A 24,847-nucleotide genomic window follows, 5' to 3' on the forward strand; every position below is an offset into this window, starting at 1 on the left:
CGGGGGCGTGGCTGGGGGGGTGGTGGGCGGTGGGGAGCGGCCCCGGCCCCGGCCCCGGATGGAGGCGGCCGCCGCCGCCATTTAGACACAGCCCGCAGCGGCAGGGAGGGAGGGGGGTGTGTGTGCCGGGTAGTTATTGCCGCAGCCATGAGGTACCTGTCACGGATGCTGCTGCTCGCCCTGCTCGTCTTCCCCGCCGCCCTGCTGCTCGGGGACGGCCGTGGCGGCCCAGGTGAGAGCGGGAGGGTGAGAGGCCGTGGCTGCCTGAGGGAGGCGGGGAGGGCGCGGTAACGGCTGAGGGGAGCAGGCGGGGGCATCCTCTCAGCGACCTGGGGAGGGGGAGTCGCTCCTGCCGGGCCTGGGGAGCCCAGCGCCGCCCTCCCGTCGAGGGGAAGGTGGCGGCGGCGGGCGCTGCTCATTCATCGCCGGCGCCTGAGGGCCTCCCGGCCGCCCTGCACACGTGGGCCGCCGCTGGGGCCCGGGCCGCCCTCCTTGTCCCGGGACGGGGCTCCGGTGCCTGGTTCCGCTGCCGTGGCCGTGCCCCCAAGAGGTGCGGGCTCCTCCGGGCCTCGCCTCTCTCGTTCCACCGCCCCTACCCCCGGCAAGTGTCCTTCAGGTCGCCCGGCGCTAATCTCCGTTTGCGCCGTAGCGTTATCTGATTCACGATCTGGAAATTGCCGCCCTGCTCCGAAGTCTAGCACAGGCGGGACGGGCCGCCATCGCGCCCGGCTCTTGCCGTGGGCCGCGGCACACGCCGTGTGGTGGGTCCCTCCTTCTCGCAGCGGGCAGCGCGCCGTTCCCGCTATTGCCACATCATCAGCCCCCCCGGCATCCACCGAAAAAGCGCTAGATTAGAGGTCTCGGAAAACGTGCCAGCGCAGCTCCGTGTGAAGGATGCCCGTGCCCTACCCCGTAGCCTGTCCAGATACAAAGATTTTAATTAAAAATAAATCATTTCTAGACTTAAAAGTTTAAAAACTTCAAGTAAAATCAGCGTAGTTGGTCTTTAAGTATTGCACGTGGTTGAGCGAAAGTCCCTGAGTGTACCTACCTTCTAAAGACGTTTGGGGGGGGGGGATGTATTTGCTTTTTCTGACTGACAGTCCTGAAGTCCTTGGATATACTTGTCCTGCTCAAGGATTCTTATTCCCCGTGAAAGTTTTAAAATATTTGTTCAACATTTGTACTCATAGCAATTAAATTATTTTTTTTTCCCCCGGGCATGTGTAAATCAATCATCCATTCATTTTTACTCCTTCATTTTTGGAAAATGTTAGCTTTATAAAAAAAAAAAACAAAAAAAACCCAAAACGTAATGTAGTTTTGTGTGTATTTTTAAAAAAGTTCTCAGCCTAGCCTGCATGTGCTCTAAACTGCAAATGGAACAGAACTTTGTCCTGTTGCCACTATTTGTATTAATCATCCCTGCCCAGTGTTTGAATGTATGAGACTCAGCTCCATAAAAGCAAAGAGGCGATGAACTATCTGACTGCAGTTGTATTGGAGCCTTGCTCTAGATCAGATTTCTTTTCTGACTGGGGTTCGGTTGAACATATGGATACAGCAGTACATGATATTGAGGAGGTCATTATAAAAAGGACTATGTTTTAAAACTTGAATGAAAAGAAGTGCAAAAGTAATAAATTTTTAACTACCTGTGAAAGTGTAGTGTTCTGATACCAGCAGTTGAAAAGGACATGCTAATCATTTACTAAATAAACTTATTCGTCTTGGAAGGAATAATACTCACTAATTTCCTGGCAATAGCAATGTCTTTTTATTTTTACATTTGTAATGACAAAACAAAATTGAAATAGTTTAATACGTGGACATATTGAAAAATTAAACAGTAGCTTTTAAGGCAAAGTTGGTTGCCCTCTGCAAATTTAAGCATTGCTGTGTGAATGCTGAACTTCTTGTTATCCAGCTGTAAACTTTTTGGTTTTGAACTTACTGGCACATAAATGAGTGGTTCAGAAAGTTCTTAGAGAAGGAAAAAGACGAAAGATCAACACAGACAATCATTTGAATGTGAGGGTTTTGCAACTGAGGCTTCAAAACACTGTTTTTGACAGATTTTTAAGAAATTCTTCAAACATTAGTTTGAAAATTGTACTACAATGTCAGTTGTCTATTCATTAACTAGACATTGAAAAGGCTTTCTTGTATTTGCATTTTGCTTTGGTAGGTTCAGGTTTATTAGTTGCAGCTCAAGATGCTACAGAAGATGAGGAAGCCGTGGAAGATACTGTAGTTGAAGATGAAGATGATGAAGCTGAAGTTGAAGAAGATGAGCCAACAGACTTGGTAATTGTACATAAATGTTATTCATAAGTATGAAGTAGACCAAAAGTACTTGAAGCTAGATAGTTTAGAGTTTAGTTTAATAGCATTGCTGTTTCCAAATAGCTGTCTCAAGGTCTCCAGTTAAACTTGTGTTTGATTTGAAGTTTCAGCAGGATTTGTCTTGTCATCCTGAATTACCAGCTGAAAAGTCACATGAGGATAGTCTGATTTCTGACTACCAAAACTGAAGTTCACAAAAAAGAACACACCAAGTGAGAGAACTAGATTCTGATAGGAACCCCATGTAGTTCTTTTCCAGCTTAAGCTGTGTCTCAGTAAACTGATAAGGACTTTGGGGTGTAGGACTACTTCATTCTGGCTTCTTTGGTATTGGTTTTTCAAGGGAAAACAGAAGCTTAGTTCTTGGTTAAGCTCAGTATTAATGCTGAAAACCTTGGTTTTGCAGCCTGTTTTCGCTTACTGCGTTCTTGGTCTCTGGCACTTATTGCAGGGTATGCCTGTTTTACCAGTGGCTATATTGCTCTTCGGAGTCACTTGTTTCAGCTTGACAAAGTGAAATATTTTATTTGTTATGTGATCTGCTTGTAGCAGTAGAGTATTAGGCTTACTAGACACTAGTGTACTTGAATTGGTACAAAATTTTCTCAAATTCCTGGTGTAAAATTAGAAAGTTTGGGACATCATTAGATGGAGGAGAAGACACGCGTAGAAATGGAGACTTGGTAAACTGTGCTTTGATTCTGTTAGATTTTTACTGATGTTGGTGAGCTTATGGTCAACCAGTTTTCCTAAGTGGTAGGAGGTGTGCTAGGGATTCAGTATTGACGGAATATTTTTAAATAACCTTTTGGATGTAGTTTGCTTTTAATAAGTAGTCTAGACTTGGGTGTAAAACATTACACTTCTTAGGCAGTTTCTTGTATTTGTTGCCCGACAATTGTATTAGGTGCTCGGTTCTGGTTCATGGCTTCCCTAGGTCATGGTACCTGTACAACTGATCCAGTAAACTATGCACTGCTTCAGGTGGTTGTTCTAGCAGTGAAATCAAATTATCTAATTAACTTGCAAACAGTTAGTTCAGACAGTTCAAAATGGGGTCAGCCTTGTTTTTATTTGGTGGAGGAGGTGGTGATTCTGTGATCCCCACGTGGAAAATAAGCCCTTAATACTTGCATTTTCCAAATTAAAAAGTGAATCATCACTAAGGTCACAGTGAAGAAGTGAATCCAAGAATTTACTTAGTTCCAACAGTCTAACCATCTCCAGGCACACATAACATTTAATTAATTAAAACTGAATGGGAAGCTTCTATAAATACTCCCTTGTTAATGAAAGTAACTCTCATTTGCCTTATGGTTATCTGTAACTTTGGAAACGCTTGCTTTCTAAATAGAAATAGCTTAGATGCGGACACTTAGCATTTAGATTCTATTCCTTCCACCCCAAACAGGGACCTTACTGTTGCTTTCTGATAAGAAACCTTTAAATACAGCTAAATGCAGCTGAGATTAGTCACTGTGTCAAATGTAGCAATTGGAAGGATAAATGCTGAAAATGATGCTAATCAAATCTAGAGGGAGAATAGACCATGTGCTAATTCTGCAACAGCAGGGATTGGTACTAATGCTTGCCATTGTTGCATGCTTTGACACATGGAGATTCTCATGAAACAAGCATGGCCTTTGCTTCACTGTTCACTATACGATTTTTCAAAAAAGCCTCTTGTCTTAGACAGAAGAAAAAGAAGAGGAGGACTTGTCAGGAGAACCTAAAGCATCACCTAGTGCTGATACAACCATCTTATTTGTGAAAGGCGAAGGTAAGAGTCCTGTGCTAATCTACCATCTTCTTTACATTGCTTAGACTAACTATATCAATGTGTGCATAAAATAGCAAAGCTCTAAAAAACTAGAATCTGTTCTAGACTGTGCATTTAGAAACAGGCTAGGTGTGGTGTATGAAGCATCTAATGGTTTAATATTTTTTGTTTTAGACTTTCCAGCAAACAACATTGTAAAATTCCTGGTGGGCTTCACCAATAAGGGTACAGAGGATTTCATTGTTGAGTCTCTCGATGCTTCTTTCCGGTATCCGCAAGACTACCAGTTTTATATCCAGAACTTCACAGCCCTCCCTCTGAATACAGTAGTTCCACCACAGAGACAAGCCACGTTTGAGTACTCTTTCATCCCTGCTGAGCCTATGGGTGGTCGTCCTTTTGGACTAGTTATCAATCTCAACTACAGAGATATAAATGTAAGCCTGATGTTGTAAATCACTTTAATCTTTCTAGTTGATGTGGAAATGTCAGGAAGGAACTGCTTAGTCAAGTTACTACCTCTGTGGACAGTGAATGTTCTTTGTGGTTTTTAGGCGAATCAGTAGATACATAAGCACAGTAAGCAACTGTCTACATGTTTCACAATAGCCCCTCATGTACGCTTTAGTTCTGTATATGTTAGACTTGAAGTTATATCAGCAATGGAAGCTATAATGCCTTAGAATCATATAGTACTGGGCTGTACTCATTTAAAAAAAAAACAACCAAACAAAAAAAATTGCCAAAACTAAATGTTTCCTTAGCATAACTTAAATTTCACTGTGCTTTTCAGATTGAGCTTTGCTGACAAACTTGACTCTCAGCCTGAATCCCATCTGCAAACTTCACTTTGAGCACTTGATGAGTCTTGAGCATCAAGACTGTTCTTTGTAATTGCACCAAAAAGTTTGTGCTTTTATACATTGAGTCAAACTTGCACTGCTTATAAACTTAATAAAATCTCTTGCAGGAGATAACTGCTTTCTTTCTAGAGTTTTTCCAGGAACATGGAAAAAGATAAACATATTTTTGTGTGTGTGTGTGTGTTCAAGAACTAACTTTTAAATGTTATGTGGAAACTTTGTTCTAGGGCAACGTGTTTCAAGATGCTGTCTTCAATCAAACTGTTACAATTATTGAAAAAGAGGATGGGCTGGATGGAGAAACGTAAGGAGTCTGGAGATTCAATTTTAGTTGGCGTACTGGTAGAACCGGTTATTGATGAGGCCAGTGACAATAGTTCTTATGTCCTTATTTTATTGAATGTGATACTCTGATAAAGGAACTATCAAAAGAATTCAAATTATTAGAACCAATTTGAGTTAATGTCGTGTGAATAGGTAATTACGGTAAAACAGGGATGTTCAGTTAAGTCTCTTCTGTAGTTTAACTCCGTAATTTCCTTTGTTACAAATCTGAGCTAAGACGTTCAACTTGGAATAGATTCTTTACCTGTAAACTTCTGCCTGCTCCCCCAATTAATTTTAGATATAACTTATGTTCACCTTTTGCTAAGTATCAACAGGTATTTCAGGTAGAATTCTTCAAAACAAACCAAAATGCGCAGATTTAAAAAAAAGATTGTTTGCATTGGTAGAATTCTAACTGTGGAACACAGTTAAGGCCTTTCAAAGCTCTGTTGGCAGTGAATTAGTATGCTAACAGTACTTGCTTTGCAGTAGCATATGAAAAGCATATAAGAGTTTTTTTTTTTTAAGGGTTTTGTAAGTGGTTAGAGCAGTCACAAACATAAATATTAACTGTGACCCAATGTCTTGAAACATGATACTGCAAAAGAGTTCTTGCAGTTACTAAATTTCAATAATTATTTATAATAATTTCCCAGTTTATACGGCATTTTTCAAATGTTCTGTTGTTCAGAATTAAATTTAGGATTATAGTTTCTGAAATTGAAGTCAGAATAATTACTTAAGATTTTTTAGCATTTCAATTTCAGATTCATTGTTGGGTTTTTTTCCCCACCCACCTACTGCAAAAGTTCTTAGGAAAGATGAAGTGGGCATGTGGCCAAAGCTAGGCTTAGTTTCTATGCAACTTTGTAAACTCTTAAATACTTAAGATTTTTAGTTAATTGTTTCTTAAACTGTTTTTTAAAGGATCTTCATGTACATGTTCCTCGCTGGACTTGGTCTACTTGTCATTGTTGGCCTACATCAGTTACTAGAATCTAGGAAGGTGGGTAGTGTATTTTCTCTATGTACTTGTTAATACAAGACCTGACTGGTATGAAAAGAAGGCAGTTCAGTAATTGCTTCTGGCATACAATGGTACAGGTTGAACTTTAGAAGACTTACTTTTAGAACTAAGACCTTAGAGATTACTGGGAAAACCAGGACATTTTAAAAAAATGTTCGTAACTGGAGACATTTAGACTGCTTACGTAATGCTCTCTTGGTCTGCTCTTTGGCACCACACTGAAGTGGTTAAATTGGAAGCTTTGGTACCTTCCTGTTACTGGATGTGTGCAGCTACTGATTCGATACTTACCAGGTAGACTTTTCCTGTGCTCTCTATTTCAGTCTATTAGTTTGATCTAGGTCAAACGTCAGGGAAAACAGCTGCCTGGTCCTTTACTTAGTTCTTACCAATGCTTTGCTGTAATGTTAACTAGGGCCTTCTGGATTCCATTTGTAATGCTACAACAACTAAGGGTTTGTCTGTATAAGTGGTCAGGCAAGTAAAAGCTGTTGAAATCTGAAGTCTCATCTGCATGCAATGCATTGGTTATGTTTTTGTGCAGTCTGGCATACTATACTTTTGAAGTAGTTTCCCTTGGGAAGAAGGTATGGAAGGATTATTGTGCTGTGAAATCTACTTTGCTAGGTGACATACAAGAATATTGTGCTAATCTGAGAAAGTATAATGAGACTGGTCATTACAAAGTTTGATTAATCATCAGCCATTTTTTGTAACAGATATAATGAACTTGCCCAGGCGTGTGCATGAAATCTTGATATCTTTGTGTAGAATAAGGATTGTGAGGCATTAGAAGTGGTGTTGCTAAGCTTAGGTGAATAAATCGCTAATGGTAAAGATAGTTAAAGCTAAGCTACAAAGACAGCTTCATACATTGAGTAGCCTTAAGTTTGTGACTTAGTGAAATAATTGCAGTTCATTAAATACAGCATTATTAGTTATTTCTAATATTTGTGCTATCAAAACTTTGTGGAAAGAAAAATCTTTTTTTTCCCTTGAATTTTCAGAGGAAAAGACCAGTACAGAAAGTAGAGATGGGAACATCAAATCAGAATGATGTTGATATGAGCTGGATTCCCCAAGAAACTTTAAATCAAATAAGTAAGTACTCTACCTTCCACAAACTAGAAAATAACAATTACTTAATCAATTAGTTGTAACTGAATAAGTAGCTAATAGCAGTTTCTCAGAACAGCATACATCTCTTCTAGGGAATAAAGAACTGTCTAAAGCACTGTGCTTAATGATTAGACTATTACATTAGCAGCCTATTTTTGTATAGAACAAACTTCACTGCTTGATACAATAATGACTTTTACAATTTGTTCTGTAGACTTTTTCAACAGATAAAATCTCTTCCCAAAACCTGGATCACAAAGGAGGTTTAAGTAGGACAAAATATCTGTCATCTCAAAGTTTCTGTAAGCTGTTTGGCAGTTTGCCTATAGACCAAAGTTTTAAATAAGCATTAGAAGTGTGTATTAACTAAAGCCACGTTAATGTCCTTCATAAGTCCAAAAATGACTACGTTCTAATTGACGACTGAAATGTCAACAGTAAACCAAATATCTGATTTCTTTAGACCATTTGTGTATTTGTGGATATTTCTAACTTCTCTTGCTGTCTCTTCTGTTTTGCTTTCCCATGGCTTCAGTGCAGAGTAGAAGAGGTGAGGCAAACTCTGTTGACTTAAAGAGTGGAAGTGCTTAATGTGTCGTCCATGTGATAATTAGGCATAGATAGAAGTACAGCTTCCTGCATGCGGTGATTGGTGATGTAGCATGAGCAGTAAAAGATTCCAGAACAGATGCACACAACCACACAAACACCTTATATATATATATATATATAAAACTATGTTTTGATATATAATAAATATGTGTGTATATGTATTATTTCTGGCTATACTGTTGTAACATAGTTTCAGTAGAATATTGCTGAAGTACTGTTGTCTCCTCTAACAGCTCCCAGAACCCTTTATCTAAAATGCAGCTGTGTATCTTGCCTTTCCTGCTACCTTGGTGTAGTATCAGGCTGATGTTACATGAGGGAGGTGGAGGACTGCTCATGACCAATGGCTCAGCACATCTTGTTTCAGTGAGAAACAAGCCTCAGCCTTGGGTATAATAATTTAATAGGTTTATCTTTGCTGCGTCTTCCTTATCCCAGGTCAACGCCTGTCACCAGTAGCACTGGCTGGTGTGAGGTGAGATAGCTGCACTCAAAACAAACTGCATCCTAGATGAGATAAGTGCTTTGGAAACCCTTTGCAGGAACTACCTTGACTTGAAAAAGACTCCCTTTCTGATGAAATAATCATTCTGTGCTTTATTCAGCGTAGAAAGGCTAGAGGCTCTGATATGAAGTTGTGCCAGGAGTTGTTGATGACACGTTTTTTTTTTTTTTTTTACTCTTTCAGCTTTTTAAACTGTACTTACACATAGGTATAAGGACTGGTGTTTTACTTCTGAAAGTGTAAGCTTTCTTGTACACTGTCTTCTGTGAGACACAAGAATGATGGCATAAAATCTAGAAATAGGAATTTGAAAAGTCTCAATCTAGCAAGAAAGACTGAAGCTCTAAATGTTTAAATGTTTGGGTTTTGTTGTTTTGTTTTGTTTTTTTTTTTTCTGAAGAGCAAGCTGTCTTTAAATGGGTTCGGATCCTGGCAATGTTTGGGTGCTGTCCCCCATCCCTTTCTCTAGCTAAATAGGTATTCATATCTTAATACCTGAAGTCTAGGAAAAACTCACATTTTAAGTTGCTCGTAATTGTGCTTTTCTTTAGCTCCAGGTTAGTTTTAATTAGAACTCTACACTGGAATCCTTTGAAATGCATGGCCTTCAAGATCCTCTGAGGTTCTTGACTATTGTATTGTTGCAAGACACTTCATACTGTACTGACTGGCTTTGGCATGATGGCTGCTCCTTGTGTTTGCACATACAAACTAAATTATTGGAGATCGTTCTGCTTAAGAGAATGTGCATTTTTAAGTCAACAGATACACTTAGCAATCACTTTAGCACTTCATACAAAGTATTATAGCTTCACTATGATATTACAAGGATTGAAGTTCTACCTATGTAAGGACCGACATTGTAAAGGACAATTACAGGCCTGTCAAGATCTTAAATGGAGGATGATGCTTCTGGTATCCAGTGATCATACAGCTAAAGCTGGGTGGCTTTCCCATGTGGGATATCTGATTACAATATGACATCTCCATAGTCAAATGTGGATGCTTTCTGGAAAAGTGTGGTTCTTTCACATCCAAAACACTTATCTTTTGCTGTTAATCTGTATGAATGTGGAAATATTTCATGCAAGACAAAGCTGTCTTTTTAAGAGGGTCAATCGCATATTGTTCAGGCAGGTAAACTCAAACCAGTAATGATAAAATAATTAACTTTCTAGAAGTGTAATTATTGAACATGGAACTTTTCTCAACAGCAGAGCATGTGGTTTCATCAGGAGATGGTGTGGGGTTTGGTGTTTTGGGGTAGGGGTTTGTTGTTTTGGTTTTTTTTGTGTTTTAGTAGCTAGAAAATTGAATAGTCCTCACCCTGGAGTTGCATGTTACAGAATAGAAACATTCTTTTTTCGTTGCCTTCTATTTAGGATGTTAATAGTTAAAAAGCCTTACGTTGTTTCAGCTTGCTTCTCTGTGGTGATGCATTGCACTAAAAGGGCAGTTTGGCTTGGGTTTGGGAGGGAGAAAAATACATGGTCATGCAACATCTAATCTGAAGTAGCCGTAGCAATTGTTGTAACTATCTTTTTTCTTTCTTTAATCTAGATAAAGCTTCGCCAAGGAGGTTGCCCTACAAGAGGGCACAGAAGAGATCAGTGGGCTCTGATGAGTAAATGTTTACTAGTACAACAGTTGAACCTTTACTAATCCTGCCTGTTTGGGTTTTTTGGATTGGAGTAGTGCAGAGAATCCATATCACCATAAGGAAAATACCGCTAAAGATTTGGACTGAACAGATTAACTGAATGGTGTTAATATTACTGAAAATGCACTTCTCTCTTTTGTTAATTGTTGAGGGGGGTGGGGGGAGAGGTAGCCATTAAGATTTGTGCCTGCGTGTGTAAGCAGTTGGTCTTAACAGAACATGTTACCTGAAATGTGCCTTTAGAGTTCTTTGTAATGCTGGCTTGTCATCTGTACGCTGTCCTCGAAGGATTTTTCTCCTCCCCCTAATCTGAATGTCTAGTGACTTAATCTGTCTTGATTGTATCATGTCTGTATCAGAATCTATATGCATTTTTCTTCTTCAGTAAGTAACTTTATTCTCTACAGTGTGCACACACTGAAGTTTGTGTGTGTGGTCCTACTTCAGTGGCAAGGCACTGATCATCTAGATTTCTGCATAGTTTGCATTCTAAAGGCACAATTGGGTATAGCTGCTTGTAGTGGTAGATATTTTGCTGCTGGTTTGATCTGGGCATGCAGTGACCTAAAAATCTGAACTTATCTGCATAGTTGTTAGGAAGGCTCTTACACAGCAGCAGAACTTGTGAAGCATGGAATTTGTGTGCTGAATTGGTATTACTACATAAATTTTTTTTTTATACCCAACTTGTTAAATGGTTAGTTATTGAGTCGTGCCAACAGCTTAAGTGTTCCAATTTATAGTGGCAGCTCTGCAATGTTTACTCAAGAAATTGTATGAGTCAGAACAACTTTTCAGTAAGTTCTTGGTTGTCTCACAAATACTAGAATGTCATATGTATCAAAAGGTGGACTTTTCTTAAAGCTTTACAGGGGGCAGGGACTTTGCATTTACTGTACACTCTTGAAATTGAATTTGAAAAATTGTTGGCTTCAAATAATGCTTTTAAATGGCAAATGATTTAATTCACCCTTTACACTTTTTAAATCTCAAACTTCTTTCAACTGGTCAGTACATTAATCTGAGGGTTTGGGGTCTTTATCACCTTGTCTTTCCTACTAGTAACATATGCATATCCATTAACTACATGTTAGTTCAATACTAAAGCAGAAAAGCTATATGCAATCAAAAAGGGATTTTCTTTTGTGGCAGGCACATGATTACCAGGTACTGAGGTACTGATTCACATCCATTGCATTCAGGAATGAAACTGACAGTAAAAAAGGGCAGGTAATATGGCATGTCAGTTTGATGACATTCAGGTGCTTGGACAAGACTCAAGTTGTTTGCATCTCAGCTGCATCTCTTCCTGAAGATTATCTGGAAGCTTGCTGAGGTCAGGAAGAGGCATTGAGTGGAGACCTCTCTTTTCTTTTCCTCCCTTTCCTGATCCCCACATGTGAAAGTGCTCTTTTAGATCTACACTTGCTCTGCAGGGACTGAGCTTCTGAGCCAATGGACACTGAGCAATACTTACAAATCATGTCATAGCATGCTTGAAGCAGCTAAGCTCTGAAACTACCTGTACTGGCACTATTTTACTATACGCTTTGCCACAATGAACTGTGAAGATGCTCTTGACTCCTGTAGGACAAGTAAACCCAAAACTGCTTTGTTCAACTTCCTGATAATATAGCTAGCCCAGGCAGAATGTTTTTAGGAGTTAAGGTTGCTGAGCTGTCATACAGATCACTTAGCAAACAGTTAAATGCTACCTCCATAAGGAGGTATCTCCACTCAAATTGTGGGGAACAACTTTGTGTTTACTGATATAACCTGGCTGGTTCTGTGCTAGGCTTATGGGCTTATATTCAAGTTTGCATTGATTCAAAGTGTTCATGTATTAAATGCTTTGTATACTAAAGACCGATAGCTATTGCAGCACCTAGTGTACTGAACTTCTAAGTTCCCTCTCTGGGGTTATGTCTCTAACCTGAAATCAAGAGACTTTTCTTCTTTTCCACCTTCTGGTAATAGATAATCTTAAACTGTGTGCTCTAATTCGTCCCAAGATAGGAGGGTACTCTTTTGAGGGTTTTATAAGAGCTGCTCTAGATACAGTGATACTCCAGGGAAAAAGACAGAGGCTCAGAACAGAGGATACTAGTTTATAATATCCTAGTTTCATTTGTTCAGATAAATAGTTTAGCCCTTACTGATTGAGTTTTGGAATAATTTTGGCCTTTAGAAATCTTACACTGACCAGGATTTAAAGAGAAGCTGAAGGCCTGAAGCATTGTACAAATAAGTATTTGAAGGTTTCAGCTTTCTTCTCCATACTCAGGGGTTAACATCCAAATGCTTAATTCTAAGTATGAAAGAAGAGAGGAGACAGTTCAGCAGCTTGCATAGGAACTAGCAATGTGAAAGTCCAGTTGTACCAAGACCGTCTTTCTGATTGTACAACTGGCGTTCGCTGTGGATGGTTCATAGTAACTTTCTCAGCCAGAACAGTTTGTAAGAACAGTGGCCAGCAGTCTGCTACTGCTCATGATAAATGAAGTAACAGTTTTGAATTTCTTGTTCCTTATTAGTTTGCTGTAGTTGAAATTTAGCAATAACATTCTAGTGTGTAGTGGTAATTGAACTTTGGCATGTCTTACATTATTTCTGGTGAATAAGCCAGTCTGCTACACCCAGATTTCTTCAAATAGGAGAACATATTGTGTTGTCCTTTTGGTTAACAACTTTTATTTTGGTACTTGAATTTTCTACCCGTTTTTAAAATGCATAGATAGCTTAGTGTCACAGGTACGTTAGAAGGACCCTATTAATTCCTTTCTCACAGCTCCTTAACTAGTTCAAAAAAAATCATAAACATGTAATGAGTCTGTACTTGAGGTGAGAAAAACCGTTGCAGAGTTCATGTCTACAGTGGTAGCAAAGCATTAATAGCTACACTTGAACTGCATTTGATAGTTGTAGCCCTCTGTATGCTCTCTGCTTTGTGACAGATGTTCATTTCTTCCCAGTATCATTTAATCTGAGAAAGAAGAGTGGCTGCTGTCAGGCTAAAGGATGGAGTATCATCTCTGTTCCTCATGTAAGAAATAATTAAGTTGTAGGCTGTAGAGATTAATGGAGCAGGCCTAGCGATGGTAGTGCTTCTGCTTGTTTCAAAACAGTTACGCTGGACATCTTCCTTACCTTGCAATGGATATAATCAAAAGCATCATTCACTTTTTATTCCTGGAGTGCATGGCGCTAAATAAAGTGTTGCAGTTGAAAGCTCTGAATTCAGGGAGACAGCAGGAAAAGTCAAATACTAACATAGGCTGGTGGTCCTGTTTTTCAGTGTGCCTGATGCACTGAGCAGCAGTTCAGAGTCTGTTCTCCTTTCTTTGTCAAAGGAAGGACAGTACCTACCTCATAGGAGCAACACAAGGGCTGTTTCAGGAGTGTTTTGAAGTTACTTGATACTTGCACAATACACTCCGTGGAGATAGTAAGACATAGCATTAATGTAGCTTGATGGCAACTACATGGATTCATGTTATACTAGTTTAATCCCCTTACGGAACAGAATTTAGTAGCTTTACAGAAAGACTTTTCTTAAATCCACAGAGGAATTGCAATTAATGTACAGAGGAGAGCAAAGCCGGAAAGATCTTTCAGTTTCTGCTTTTATTTATAGTGTTTATAGGTGGGCTGTATAACCTTCTTCTGACATTTTTCCATTTATCTCAGAATTTTCCCAGGGATTTTTTTAATCAAGCGTTATAGATGATTGTTTGTGTAGATACAATCAACAGTCAGTTTAAGAATGACTGATTGTTTTGGATGATTAAGTTCAGATAATGTACTGCAACCAAAATGTTAAATTAACATTTATTCTTACCTGCTGACTTTCATTTATAAGTGAGATCAGATCTCTTGAAAATGGCTGCAGGTTGTTGTTTTGGGGTTTTTTTTGTAAAGTAAACTTGATTTGATTTTTTTTTTCTTAGCATTGTGTAGCTTTTTTTTTCTTTAAATAAAGCATGAGTCTGTCAGTAAAAAGCTCGAGTGCTCTGCTGGTGCACTTTTCCTTGATAAGCAACCTGTAGTAGCAAATATGTAAAGAGTGAAAACATGCTATCCTTAAAAAGCTGCTTTTCTACAAGTATATTTAGAATGGGAATAATAGCAAGGAAGTATTCTGTGATGTTTTGGACAATGGACTAATATTAAGATTAAAATTCTTTATAAGAATAGGGGAGGGCCCTGAGAAAACACTTAGTAAATTCTTGAATCCTGATCTGGTAAAACTGAGCCATAGTCCCCTACATTTCCAGAAAGAATAACCTGTTGTTAAACTGTAGGCAGTTTGAAAAAGACTTGTTAAGATGCTTAAAGGCTGCAGAAGCACAAGGTTATAACAGTGCCAAATCCCTATAGCTTTAAAGTGCGTGCCATTGTCTGAGCAAACAAACAATAATATTCCAGGCAGTAAGACTGAAAGTAGCAATGGGAGCAGGTGTGCTGCGTCTAAACAGGAGGAGGTAAGATTTGCTGGGGGAAAAAGCTAACAAAAGCAAACCAAAAATGGCTTAAAGATAAAGGATGCTGAGACTTCTGTATTTGAACTACATCTGTGGATAAATAAGGGAAAACTTAGAAGCATATGTGTGAAGATGCATTTTTAACTCCCAGAGAACGTAAAAATAACTCTGAAATCTGTCTCATCCTTCCCTGAAAAGATCAAGGTAGATTTTTGAGACTTTGTAGTGGTCTCTATTCTTTCTAAGCAAGTCACTGCAGTCTTAGCTTCAGTAGGCTGTCTCTCTGTCCCCTCATGTTAGTAGTCTTGATAATTGATTTATATTAATCAAGATGCAGTAAAACTTCAGTATTACACCATTCCAGTCCCTTAACTGCTGAGGGAAAAGTGAAACTTAACCTGTCTTTCCTCATCACTTTTGGTCTATTCAGCTTACACGAACGCCGCAGCTTGTCCTGCCTTATTTGCGTTTTCCCTGTGCCACTTAAATTCGCATAATGAAACCAGAACCTAAGAGCTAGCTCTTCCACATAGTGAAGAGAATACTTGGAGTTAATGTACATAGCCACACAAGTGTCTGAACAGGAGAGATTTGCAGGTGTGTATTCTAGTAAAACAGATGCAGACAGGGCCTGGGTGGAGCTAGACAGACAGCATGGTTTTCATTCAGATGAAGCTGCATCGATGGACCATGCGTGATTAAAGCATTCACCCTGAAGATAAAATACACTACTATGTTCACTGAATGGAAATTATTATAGCCAGCAATACCAGCAGCTGCCAGCTGAGGGATCCCCCAGGTCAGTGGCAGCTGCTTCTCATGCCAGACAAGCACAAGAGCTTTAGGCCCTTTTCAAAGAGCAGCACCTAAGTGGGTGGGCTATGGCAACCGTGTCGGGCTTTTCCTAATCGTTCTTTGCTATGGCTTGATCACTGGAGTAAGTCTGAGCACTGCACCTCTCCGTGCTTAAAGAAAATAATTGAAAATGTGAAACTTGAACTCTGAAAAGCTGTGAATACTTGGTGTCTTGCATTTGCTTCCAAAAAAAACGTTAGGGCTATAGCCACTCACGGGGTCAGCCTGAGGCATTGCCGAGGCAGGGATAACAGTGATGCTACATCCACACTGCTTCTTTGTCACCTGATGGCCTGGTCCGGGGCTCCTCAGCAAGGTTTTCTCTGATTGAAGTTAGATTAAATTGGGCCCTTTAACTCCACAAGCACCTTGACCGTGTTCAGACACAAGTAGGTCCATGTTCTGTCTTCAGCTGGAGTATTTCTTCCATGAAAGCCGAATCAGAGTCTAGTCCATCCAGAACACATAAGGGTACTTCCTTGCATGATCCACGTGGATCCACAGTACTAGAGAAGCCAGTGATGCACAGGACCTCACCCTGGCAGCATGCTCAATCCCAGCCTCAGCTGGCCAGTCCACCAGTGAATTCCCAAAAGAGATAGAAAGAAACAACAAACAAACTGCTTTCTTTAGCAGGCATCTACACAGAAAGGAGGAAAGTCTTAAAATACCCTATTGCAGGTTTCCATTGGAAAGGAAAAGCCAGAATTTAAATAACATCTGATGATTGTCTCATACAATATGAGAAACATTGTCACCAAAATAACGGGTTATAATTAGAAGCAAGTTTAAATGCGCTAACAAGCTTGATTATGAAGTGTGTTATGTTTTTCTTCGAGACGGTATTAAGACTTAGTTAATGCTTGGTTGGTTGTAATAGAGGTTCATTCGTAAAGAGTGGAAGTATTTCTCACAGCTGGAAATGCCCAGTGGATCCTAACTGGTTGCTACTGTAAGCAAGCTGAAAACTAGGAGGTGCAGCTTGCTGTTGGGCACTGCAGGAAAGGCAGTCTTTCAGAAAGAAAAAAAAAAAAACAAAACAAAATAGGATTTAGCTTGTATTTTAGAAACCACACTAGACAGGGACCATCTCCTTTCCAGTGTGGTCTGACAGGTGGTGATACCACAGCATCCTCTCACCACCACCCCCAACGAAAAGGGGATGAAATTTGAGGTGCCAGCAGGGTCCGCCAGCCAGGAAAATCACTGCCTTTGCTCAGTTTTGTTGGTCTATGCTCATGGAGAGCAAGGTGTTTCCTCAAGGTCCCATTGAGACTGAACTCCCTCTGCCTCTATTAGCAGCATCTTGCTGGGTGTCATTTACTGCTCCTTCAGTTGGGTGCTGCACTCCTTGTGGTTACTCCTGTTTTCCTTCAGTGACAATCCCCCAGGGGCCATCACCCCATCATTGCTATTTTGCCAAATTGGCAGAACTGCACCAAAACAGATGTCACTGATTCACTGCAGCAGTAGAAAGTACAGGCCACCAAACTGCAGAACATCCCACAGCTCAGGTCAGTAGAACACTGACACAAGGAACCCTGGGAGGAGGGTGCTGACACTTATTAAGTGTTGTTCAAATTCAGTTCCTTCATTTTTGAGCAGGTTCCTTCATTTTACAGCTGCTAAAGAGACTATTTTGATTCAGAATAAGCTTCAAAGCTGTTTATGGGAGGTGCATTCACCAAAAAGGAATAACCCAGTGCATTAAAAGCGGCACGTGGCTTTGCATCCTGTGCCAAAACGCATTGCCATGAGGTGCATGAAGTTGCTCGGTTCTCCAGACCTTTTCTTTTCCCTTAGCTCCAACCCTGGCAAACTCCTCTCACCAGCTTGGCGCCGATGCTGGGTTTCGGGTAGCTGCGCTAGAAGGGCCTCTGTGGTTTCAACGCCAAAAGATACCGGCAGATAACGATCTAGACGGGAGATCAAAAATGAAACTCCCTGTGTTGTGGTGCAGACTTTTTCACGGATTGCTGTGTATGGGCAGGCAGCTGGAGACTTTGATTTTCTCCAGCCGTGGAGTGTAACGGACCTGATGTAGGTAACCCTGAAGCCTGTGAAGCTTTAGTCATATAAGCGTCTTGAAGGCAACGGATGGAATGGTGTTAAGTATAAGTATCCTGCCCGCAAAAAGGAATTTACTGGTAAAGTGAGCAAAAGTACAAGTATTGTATCCCGCTCAGCGGCAGCGCATGAGATACAGAACATGGGGGGACACGTGCTACCTCCTCCGCAACCGCGGCCTGGGAGCCCTCTGCATCGCTGGGGCTACGCTTCATAGAAATAGAGGAAAACAGCAATGAAAAGAGTTAGATTTTTTATGTTTACAGCCAGGTTTTACTGCTTGAGTTGCAAACACTTGGGAGAAATATTTATTGGTCAAAGCAAGCCCACATCTCACAACTAGCACTGCCATCACCCTGAAATGAAGTACAAATGCTCCTTTTGGGTGCAGATTCATTAGAAGTCAGTTGCTGCTCATTTAAAACAACCACCGTAGTTGCAAATCTAAGCTGTCGTCATTCTCCGCACAATCAGGTAACGGGAGATGGGAGAAGACACACACACACAGAGACATTTTGTCCTAACCCTCGCACATCTTTTTACGAGCAGCGTGGCCACGCTCCCCAGGCGGTTACAGGCTAAAAATTCCTGGCGGAAAGTCAGCCCGCAGCAGAGCTGGCCTTTACCACGTTAACCTCTGCGATTATGAAAATAGATCAGGCCTTCCACGCTGAAAAGCCTTTTTCTCCAGCAAACTTCCCTCTTGTTTACAGCCTCCCATTAACTGATGTTCGTAAACCGCTTCACAGCCCGTTGCTGAAAGGCCCTTGGAGGGGTTCAGGCGCTTTCACAACAGCGTATTCCAAACACCCATCGTTCAGACTTTCCTCAAACACTCCCGGCCCTTTTCCCTGCCAAACGAGAGACGAATCTGGCACAGGAGAAATAAACAACCAGCACAGCAGAGGAGAAAGCTATTTGCAGTTCCTACTACTCAGAGGATTGCTACAAGGTTTTCTACTGCATTACGCAGCGAGGGTCGGCGAGCCAGAGGCATCTTCCCACTTGCTACTACTTAACAGATGAAAAAACTCCTACTTCCTTTGATCGTGGGGTGTTTGGTTTTTTTTTTTTAAGGCTGAGAGGGGACTGAAAGTAGGAGGCAATACTAGAATTTTTGGAAAGCCTCAGCAGTGCTTCTCCGCTCCATCTTTACTCAGTTTCAGCTCTACAGGGTGATTTCAGATGCCTCCTGAAGTGAAGACATCTTGGCCCCTTACCTAGGGATACTCTGAAGGTTTCATTTCCTTAGAGAATCAGCTTTTTCCTCTGTCAGGCACCCCCTTAACAGCATGACACGTGCATGCAGATACAGGCCACTTACCTGAGGTGACACACACAGCCAGCAACAGCAGGGGAGATGTTCCTGTAGCTCTTGGGCACCCCATTCTGTGTAGTAACCTGTCCCCAGGCTGTGTCTTCACCACTGTCCTTGAGCAGGCCAACTTCCCTCCACCTCTCCACTGTCCTTCTCCCAGGTGTTGATGCAGTTAATTTCATTGAGAAAAAAAAAATCTGACTGGTAAAATACTTTCCTAAACTTTTTTTTTTTTTTTAATATAAAATACCAACATATGCTTCATCAGCACACAACACTGCTCTCCTTGTCCACCTCCTTCCTCTCCCTTGCTAATTTAAATCAGGCTCACTGCCCCAGGTGAAACCACTGATGAGCCCAGGCAGCACACAGGGATGCTCAGCAGCTGGTGAGATCCTAAAAAACCAAATAATTCTGCCCCAGAGCACTCCTCTGGGCTGTGTCCCCCCCCCAGCCCTCTTAATAAGTCCCAAACAAACACATGCACACCACAGGATGAATGAGTCCGTAACTTTTCATAGGACCAAGGGCACACGCCACCAGTGTCTGACACCCACTCAACACCTTGTGCTTGCTTGGTACAAATTGCCCTTTCAGGACTGGTGAGAAAGTGTTAAATCCCCTAAAAAACGCATTCCCAATAACTCAATCCTCAGCTGAGGTGACTAGGAAAGAGGCAGGTGTGGCCATGTTGAGAAAGGCCGAGAGCTTCAGGCTTGCCGAGCACCAAGGCATCTGCGGGACACGCTTTAGGCTCTGGAGGGGGCTGCATTAACAAAACACTTTTCCTGCTAAGGGTCTTACTTCAAAACCAGTGGATGAGACTGCGACCGACTGCACACAGCCTCCGCAGAGCTGCCAGCTCAGGAATCCCAGCTGTGCTGAACCCCCTGTACTTGGCACTGGTGGGGCCCCACCTCGAGTACTGTGTCCAGTTTTGGGCCCCTCACCACAAAAAAGACACTGAGGTGCTGGAGCGGGTCCAGAGAAAGGCAACGAAGCTGGTGAGGGGTCTGGAGAACAAGTCTTATGAGGAGCGGCTGAGGGAGCTGGGGTTTTTTGGCCTGGAGAAAAGGAGACTGAGGAGAAAAAGAGCCTTATCAAGCCTTATCACTCTCTACAACTACCTGAAAGGAGGGTGTAGAGAGGTGGGGGTTGGTCTCTTCTCCCAAGTAGCAGGTGATAGGACAAGAGGAAACAGCCTCAAGTTGTGCCAGGGGAGGTTTAAACTGGATATTAGGAAAAAAATTTACACTGAAGGGGTTATTAAGCATAATAACGTACAGGCTGCCCAGGGAAGTGGTTGAGTCGCCATCCCTGGAGGTATTTAAAAGACAAGTAGACGTGGTGCTTAGAGATATGGTTTAGTGGTGGGTTTTGTCAGAGTCAGGGTGATGGTTGGACAAGATGATCTGAAAGGTCCCTTCCAACCTAGGCAATTCTATGTGATTCCTGTCATCTTGGGGTATTTCCACTTCCTATAAACCTGAGAGCCGGCATGGCACTAATTGCCCAGGGCTGGGGAAATCCTGTGATCTGCCAGCAAACCTGCAGGTATTGGGAGTCTCCTGTTTCCAGACAGTGACAACAACATGCTCCTGGACATCTGTTTGCCTTGTTCCCTGTGTGCACGCGTGAGGACATGGAGCAAGGGGAGCAGCTCTGGGCTGGGGCTGGAGGCCAAACCCAGGAAGCAGAGCATGCCCAGAACACAAAATCCAGGGGTGACCACAGTGACATGGTGCCACCGACCTGCTGTACGCACGCAGCCAGGCAACCGGTCATCTTCCCCCGTCAGCCACAGCACAGGCACAGTCTGCCTGTGGAGACAGCTAGTCAAATAACAGCCAGTTAGACACCCACCTTCCACACACGCAACCTTTCTTCCCCAAACCTTGGACCTTTTTTTTTGTGTGTAGCATCCAGCTCTTCGCTGACATGAAGGAGGTTTTCAAAATCCCCCAGGGCAAAATGTGGCTCTTCCGCTTGCCTTATTTCAACAGATTGGAGAGCAAAACCCCAGCATCTTCTTTATCGCCCGTTTCACTGTTGCTGCACGCTTGCAGCGAGCCTCTCCCCTGCGCGGGCCATCACAGCCGCTGCTGAGGAAAGGGAGTAGAGAGGAAAAGCGCTTTACGCGGCTCCTAGGCTGGAGAGCTCAAGTGACCCATGTCGCCAGAAGATACTGGTGCGTTGTCCAGGTTTCACTCACTTCCCGCCCTGATGTTGGCTGCTCAAGCACCCTGGGAAATGCCAGTGCGGCCCGTTTTTCCACAGTCCAGTAGTTAGAGATGTCCCAAATAAACAATCCAATCAATGCATTTCTACATCCTTTTCTTTTCCTGTTATCAGAGTGGATGATGAAGGATGGTGCCTCTTAGACTGACATACAGAAAGTGCCAGTTACTCCGTGCTGGGATCTTGCGTCTCCCTTTTGCAGACAGTCCAACCCTCAGGGTTTCCAAAACTGACATTGTCAATCCCATCTTAACTCCCAGTCTCTACAGAAATGCCTAAAGAAAAAGCCATGTGTCATTCCCCAAACCGGAGGCTTGCAAACAAGGAAAGGTTTCAAGTAAACTTTCACCCCTTGTTTTCCTTGCTAGTCGAATTGTGACTAATCTAATCTGGTGTGACAAAGACTTTTTTTGCAACAGAACAGGGCAAAACACTATGTTAATAGTATCAAGAGCAAATATTTTCTCTTTGTATTCCCTTTCTGAAGATCTAAGTGTAGGTAGACAGCCCTCCCATCCCCAAAATGCTGGGTACTTCGTGACAGCTCGGTACTGGAAAACAAGTACTTTTATTCCTTTCTTTTTACCAGTTTGCATTTCAGCATCAATAAATATGCAAAAGATGCTCCAACCAGGCTCAATATCCTCCCTTGGCACAGCCAGTTTTCACCCAAGCCTGCTATCCCCCAACCCTACCCCCTCCATGGTCCACAGCCCACAGATCCATATTGCACACTTCCAAAAATCCACCTTCCTGGTGCCCCTCGCCACCAAGGCATCCCCACGGCGGCAGAGGACGTAGGTCTTCCCCAAATCTTAACACTCTGGGGCGAGGACTCCACACCGGAGGCACTGCTGTGAGATAGAACCACAACACACAGCTCCACCCAGGTCAAGACTTATCCTGCTGCTCCACCTTTAAAATGGTGGAAGAAAAAGCTTTAGGGAATGAGGCAAGGGCAAGGAAGCAGCAAGTTGGAGGAGGCACATGGAGACACCCCATCCCTCTGTCAGCCCCATGTCTCGGGCCAGCTCTTGCCATGGCCACCACAGGAGTTACTGCCGGGAGAAGCAGAGGCAGGAGGAGGGAGAGGGAAACACCAAGGAGGAAAGCTCAGCCGGCTGCAGGAGCTGGCCCTGTTGAAGGCGAGCAGAGCAGGGAAAACTCCCAGCTCAGGGATGGTCACAGCCAAAGTCAGGCAGAAGTGGAGAAGGTCTGGGTACACAAATGGCGCCCTTTCATGGCCAAGAACCAAGTGCTTTCGAAGTCATCTGTTTCGTAAGTAATTAGTCACAATCATTTCCCAGCCACATAAACTCATCCCATTTGACGTTACGCCTCATGCCAGGTCCCCACACCCTTCGGTTGTGAGTTTTCCCAGCCGCCTCACAAGAGGAAGGGAGGTTTCTCAGCCCAGTGGGCGGGAGTGGGAAGAACGCGATTTTCTGCAGGTTTCCTCCATCAGAAATCTTGTTTCCACCCCTTCGTCCCACCCAGGTGGGTGCTTCGTCAGAGACCCTTGGCTGGGGGCAGAGCTGGTTGATGGACTGGGTTTTTTTTCACCCTGTCCCTGTCTGGCGGTGAGGGACCAGGTCCTCCCCAGAGAGAGCGCTGTAGGGAATTTTAACCTCTGTGACGAAGGTGCAGGAGGGCAGAGGGAGGAAAGCAGCAGCACTTCACCCCCTGGCCGCGTCTCTCTCATTCTGAATCTCCTTCACTTCTCTACCAGAAAGAACCATCCCACCAGGGCTTAGGAAGATGCGGATGCTTCAGCTTCGCTGCAATTCCCCAGCCTCCAGAACTGGATACGCAACTCAAGACGATTCTTTGGTTCACTGCCCCGTGAAATGCGTTTTATTTATAGGAAAGCGTATAAAATGCAGCTAAGGTGGCTCCAACAAACTACAACAAAGGATTTCTCTCTTCTTTTTTTTGACACGTGCGCGTGGCTTTCAGACACGTCCTGAAGATTTCACAGCTGTACGCATTTACGTAAAAATAAAACTATGGTGGCAGAAACCTACTTCCTTTATACAGAAATGGACTGATAAAGAGTGTTTATCACCACAGCGTGCCAGAAGGATGCTCACTGAACGTCATCACAGCGCTACAGTTAATAAAAACAGAGGAGAGAGAACCCTGACCCAACGCCTGTGCAGGAAAATGGGCAGCAAAGTACTTTCCTGCTGCCTTCGGTTGCTACGATAAGGAACTGCGCCGAGAGAAAAGCACCATTTCACAGGGGCTTGACTCCCAGAAAATGGCAGAGACCGTAGTCAGTGGTTTGACTACCAGAAAAGGGTGGTCAAAATGAACGTGAGTTTTCAAAGAAGTGCTACATTCACCTCCAAGTCAAGCTCAGTCCGACTGAAGGAAGAGAAACGGCGATGCTATTTACGCAGATAAGCTCCAGCTCGGACGTCGTCCTCTAGCAGAGAAGCCTGAAAGCCAGTTACAACAAACCCACAAGAAAAGCCACGTCCATTTTGTAACCTATAATTTTTAAATATAACATTTTATTGCTTAGATGGTTTGATACAGAACAACTTTTACTTTTTATTTTGAATTTGGAAGTACTGTACAACTGAATAAAAAGAGGAGTAAAAGTACCAAAACAAATGTGTGATTCTCTGTTCATGTGGCATAAACCAGTCTTGTACACAATTCGTAGCAGCAGTTTAAGTTCCCTTTAGAAAAATATGAATTCTACACATTTATTACTGTTTCCTGCATGGGATGAAATCACTAGGATTAAACTTCCTTCGTGGAGAGAGAGAAAAGAAAGGAGACACACAGAGAGGAGAGAGAAGATGATGAATCATTCTGAAAATGGAATCAGACTGTCACATAGCCCCCAAGAGTTATTTCACAACAGCCTCAAACAAGGTTCTCTCTTTTTCTTTTTCCTTTGTTTATTTTTATTTTTTTGCGCTTTCACAGTCAAGTGCTTAATGTAGTGATTGAATTATCTCAATGTTAAGTCCATTGCAACTCAGTCAAAAGAATTTCAGAAGATCCTTTTTTTTTTGTTTGTTTTTTGTTTTTTGTAAAAGCCCTGAGAGAGGAAAAAAAAAAAAATAAAAAGATTCAAACAAAAAAATCGTATAGAGACAAATTAGCTGAACATGCAAACTAAAGCCTAAGATTCACCCATAGTTTAAACACATTATAAATTTCACAGTTTAATATTGGGGGAGGAGGGGAAACAAAAAAACCCAACAACAGCAACGGTTCTCAGTCAAACTCAACTAATAAAAATGTCAATAAAATGTGGCAAGATCTTATACTCTACTAGGATATAGATAAAGGCTAAATAAAGCTTTAAATCAATAGTGATTATTGCTAGCAGATGTCCCGGCAGGCTGCTGGGAATTAATTACTTGCTACATTGTTCTGCAGCATATAGTTTAGTAATGGCTTCTCCCCCACAGTATTGCGCAGTTTAGTGTGGAGAGTTGCAAAAAAAAAACAAACAAAAACAAAAAACAACAAAACCAAAACCAAACCAAAAAATAAACAAAACGACAAAAACCAAAAAATACCCAAAATAATAATAATAATAATTATTATAATTATAATAGTAATAACAATTTAAGGGATGCGTGAACTGGTTTTAATTAAGTAGAATGCACCTGGGTAGAGTTTCAAA

General features: G+C 42.1%; 1 protein-coding gene across 7 annotated transcripts; it reads left to right on the forward strand.

Annotated features, from left to right (window-relative positions):
• On the forward strand, nt 1-24,263 carry SSR1 (signal sequence receptor subunit 1). Of its 7 annotated transcripts, XM_074576006.1 has the most exons (10): nt 10-232; nt 2,189-2,307; nt 4,039-4,126; nt 4,301-4,563; nt 5,217-5,293; nt 6,244-6,322; nt 7,351-7,444; nt 7,998-8,012; nt 10,140-10,203; nt 22,928-24,263. In XM_074576006.1, the coding sequence occupies exons 1-10, from the start codon at nt 148-150 to the stop codon at nt 22,950-22,952; spliced, it is 909 nt and encodes a 302-aa protein (XP_074432107.1). In that variant the 5' UTR covers nt 10-147; the 3' UTR covers nt 22,953-24,263. The 7 variants fall into 7 exon arrangements, with proteins under 7 accessions (XP_074432110.1, XP_074432109.1, XP_074432107.1 ...); XM_074576008.1 differs by lacking the exon at nt 22,928-24,263 and having other exon boundaries at nt 9-232; nt 10,140-11,243; XM_074576007.1 differs by lacking the exon at nt 7,998-8,012 and having other exon boundaries at nt 14-232; nt 22,928-23,810.
• The last annotated feature ends 584 nt before the right edge of the window (nt 24,264-24,847 follow it).

This window comes from Larus michahellis, chromosome 2 (genome assembly GCF_964199755.1).
Source record: "Larus michahellis chromosome 2, bLarMic1.1, whole genome shotgun sequence".
Taxonomy (NCBI): Eukaryota; Metazoa; Chordata; class Aves; order Charadriiformes; family Laridae; genus Larus; species Larus michahellis.

Excerpts from the sequence above, each read along its gene's own strand:
- SSR1 (XM_074576006.1), top strand. The coding sequence starts at position 148 with ATGAGGTACCTGTCACGGATGCTGCTGCTCGCCCTGCTCGTCTTCCCC. Across the intron at positions 233-2,188 it reads GGACGGCCGTGGCGGCCCAG|GTTCAGGTTTATTAGTTGCA; the intron begins GTGAGAGCGGGA and ends TTGCTTTGGTAG. Across the intron at positions 4,564-5,216 it reads TCAACTACAGAGATATAAAT|GGCAACGTGTTTCAAGATGC; the intron begins GTAAGCCTGATG and ends ACTTTGTTCTAG.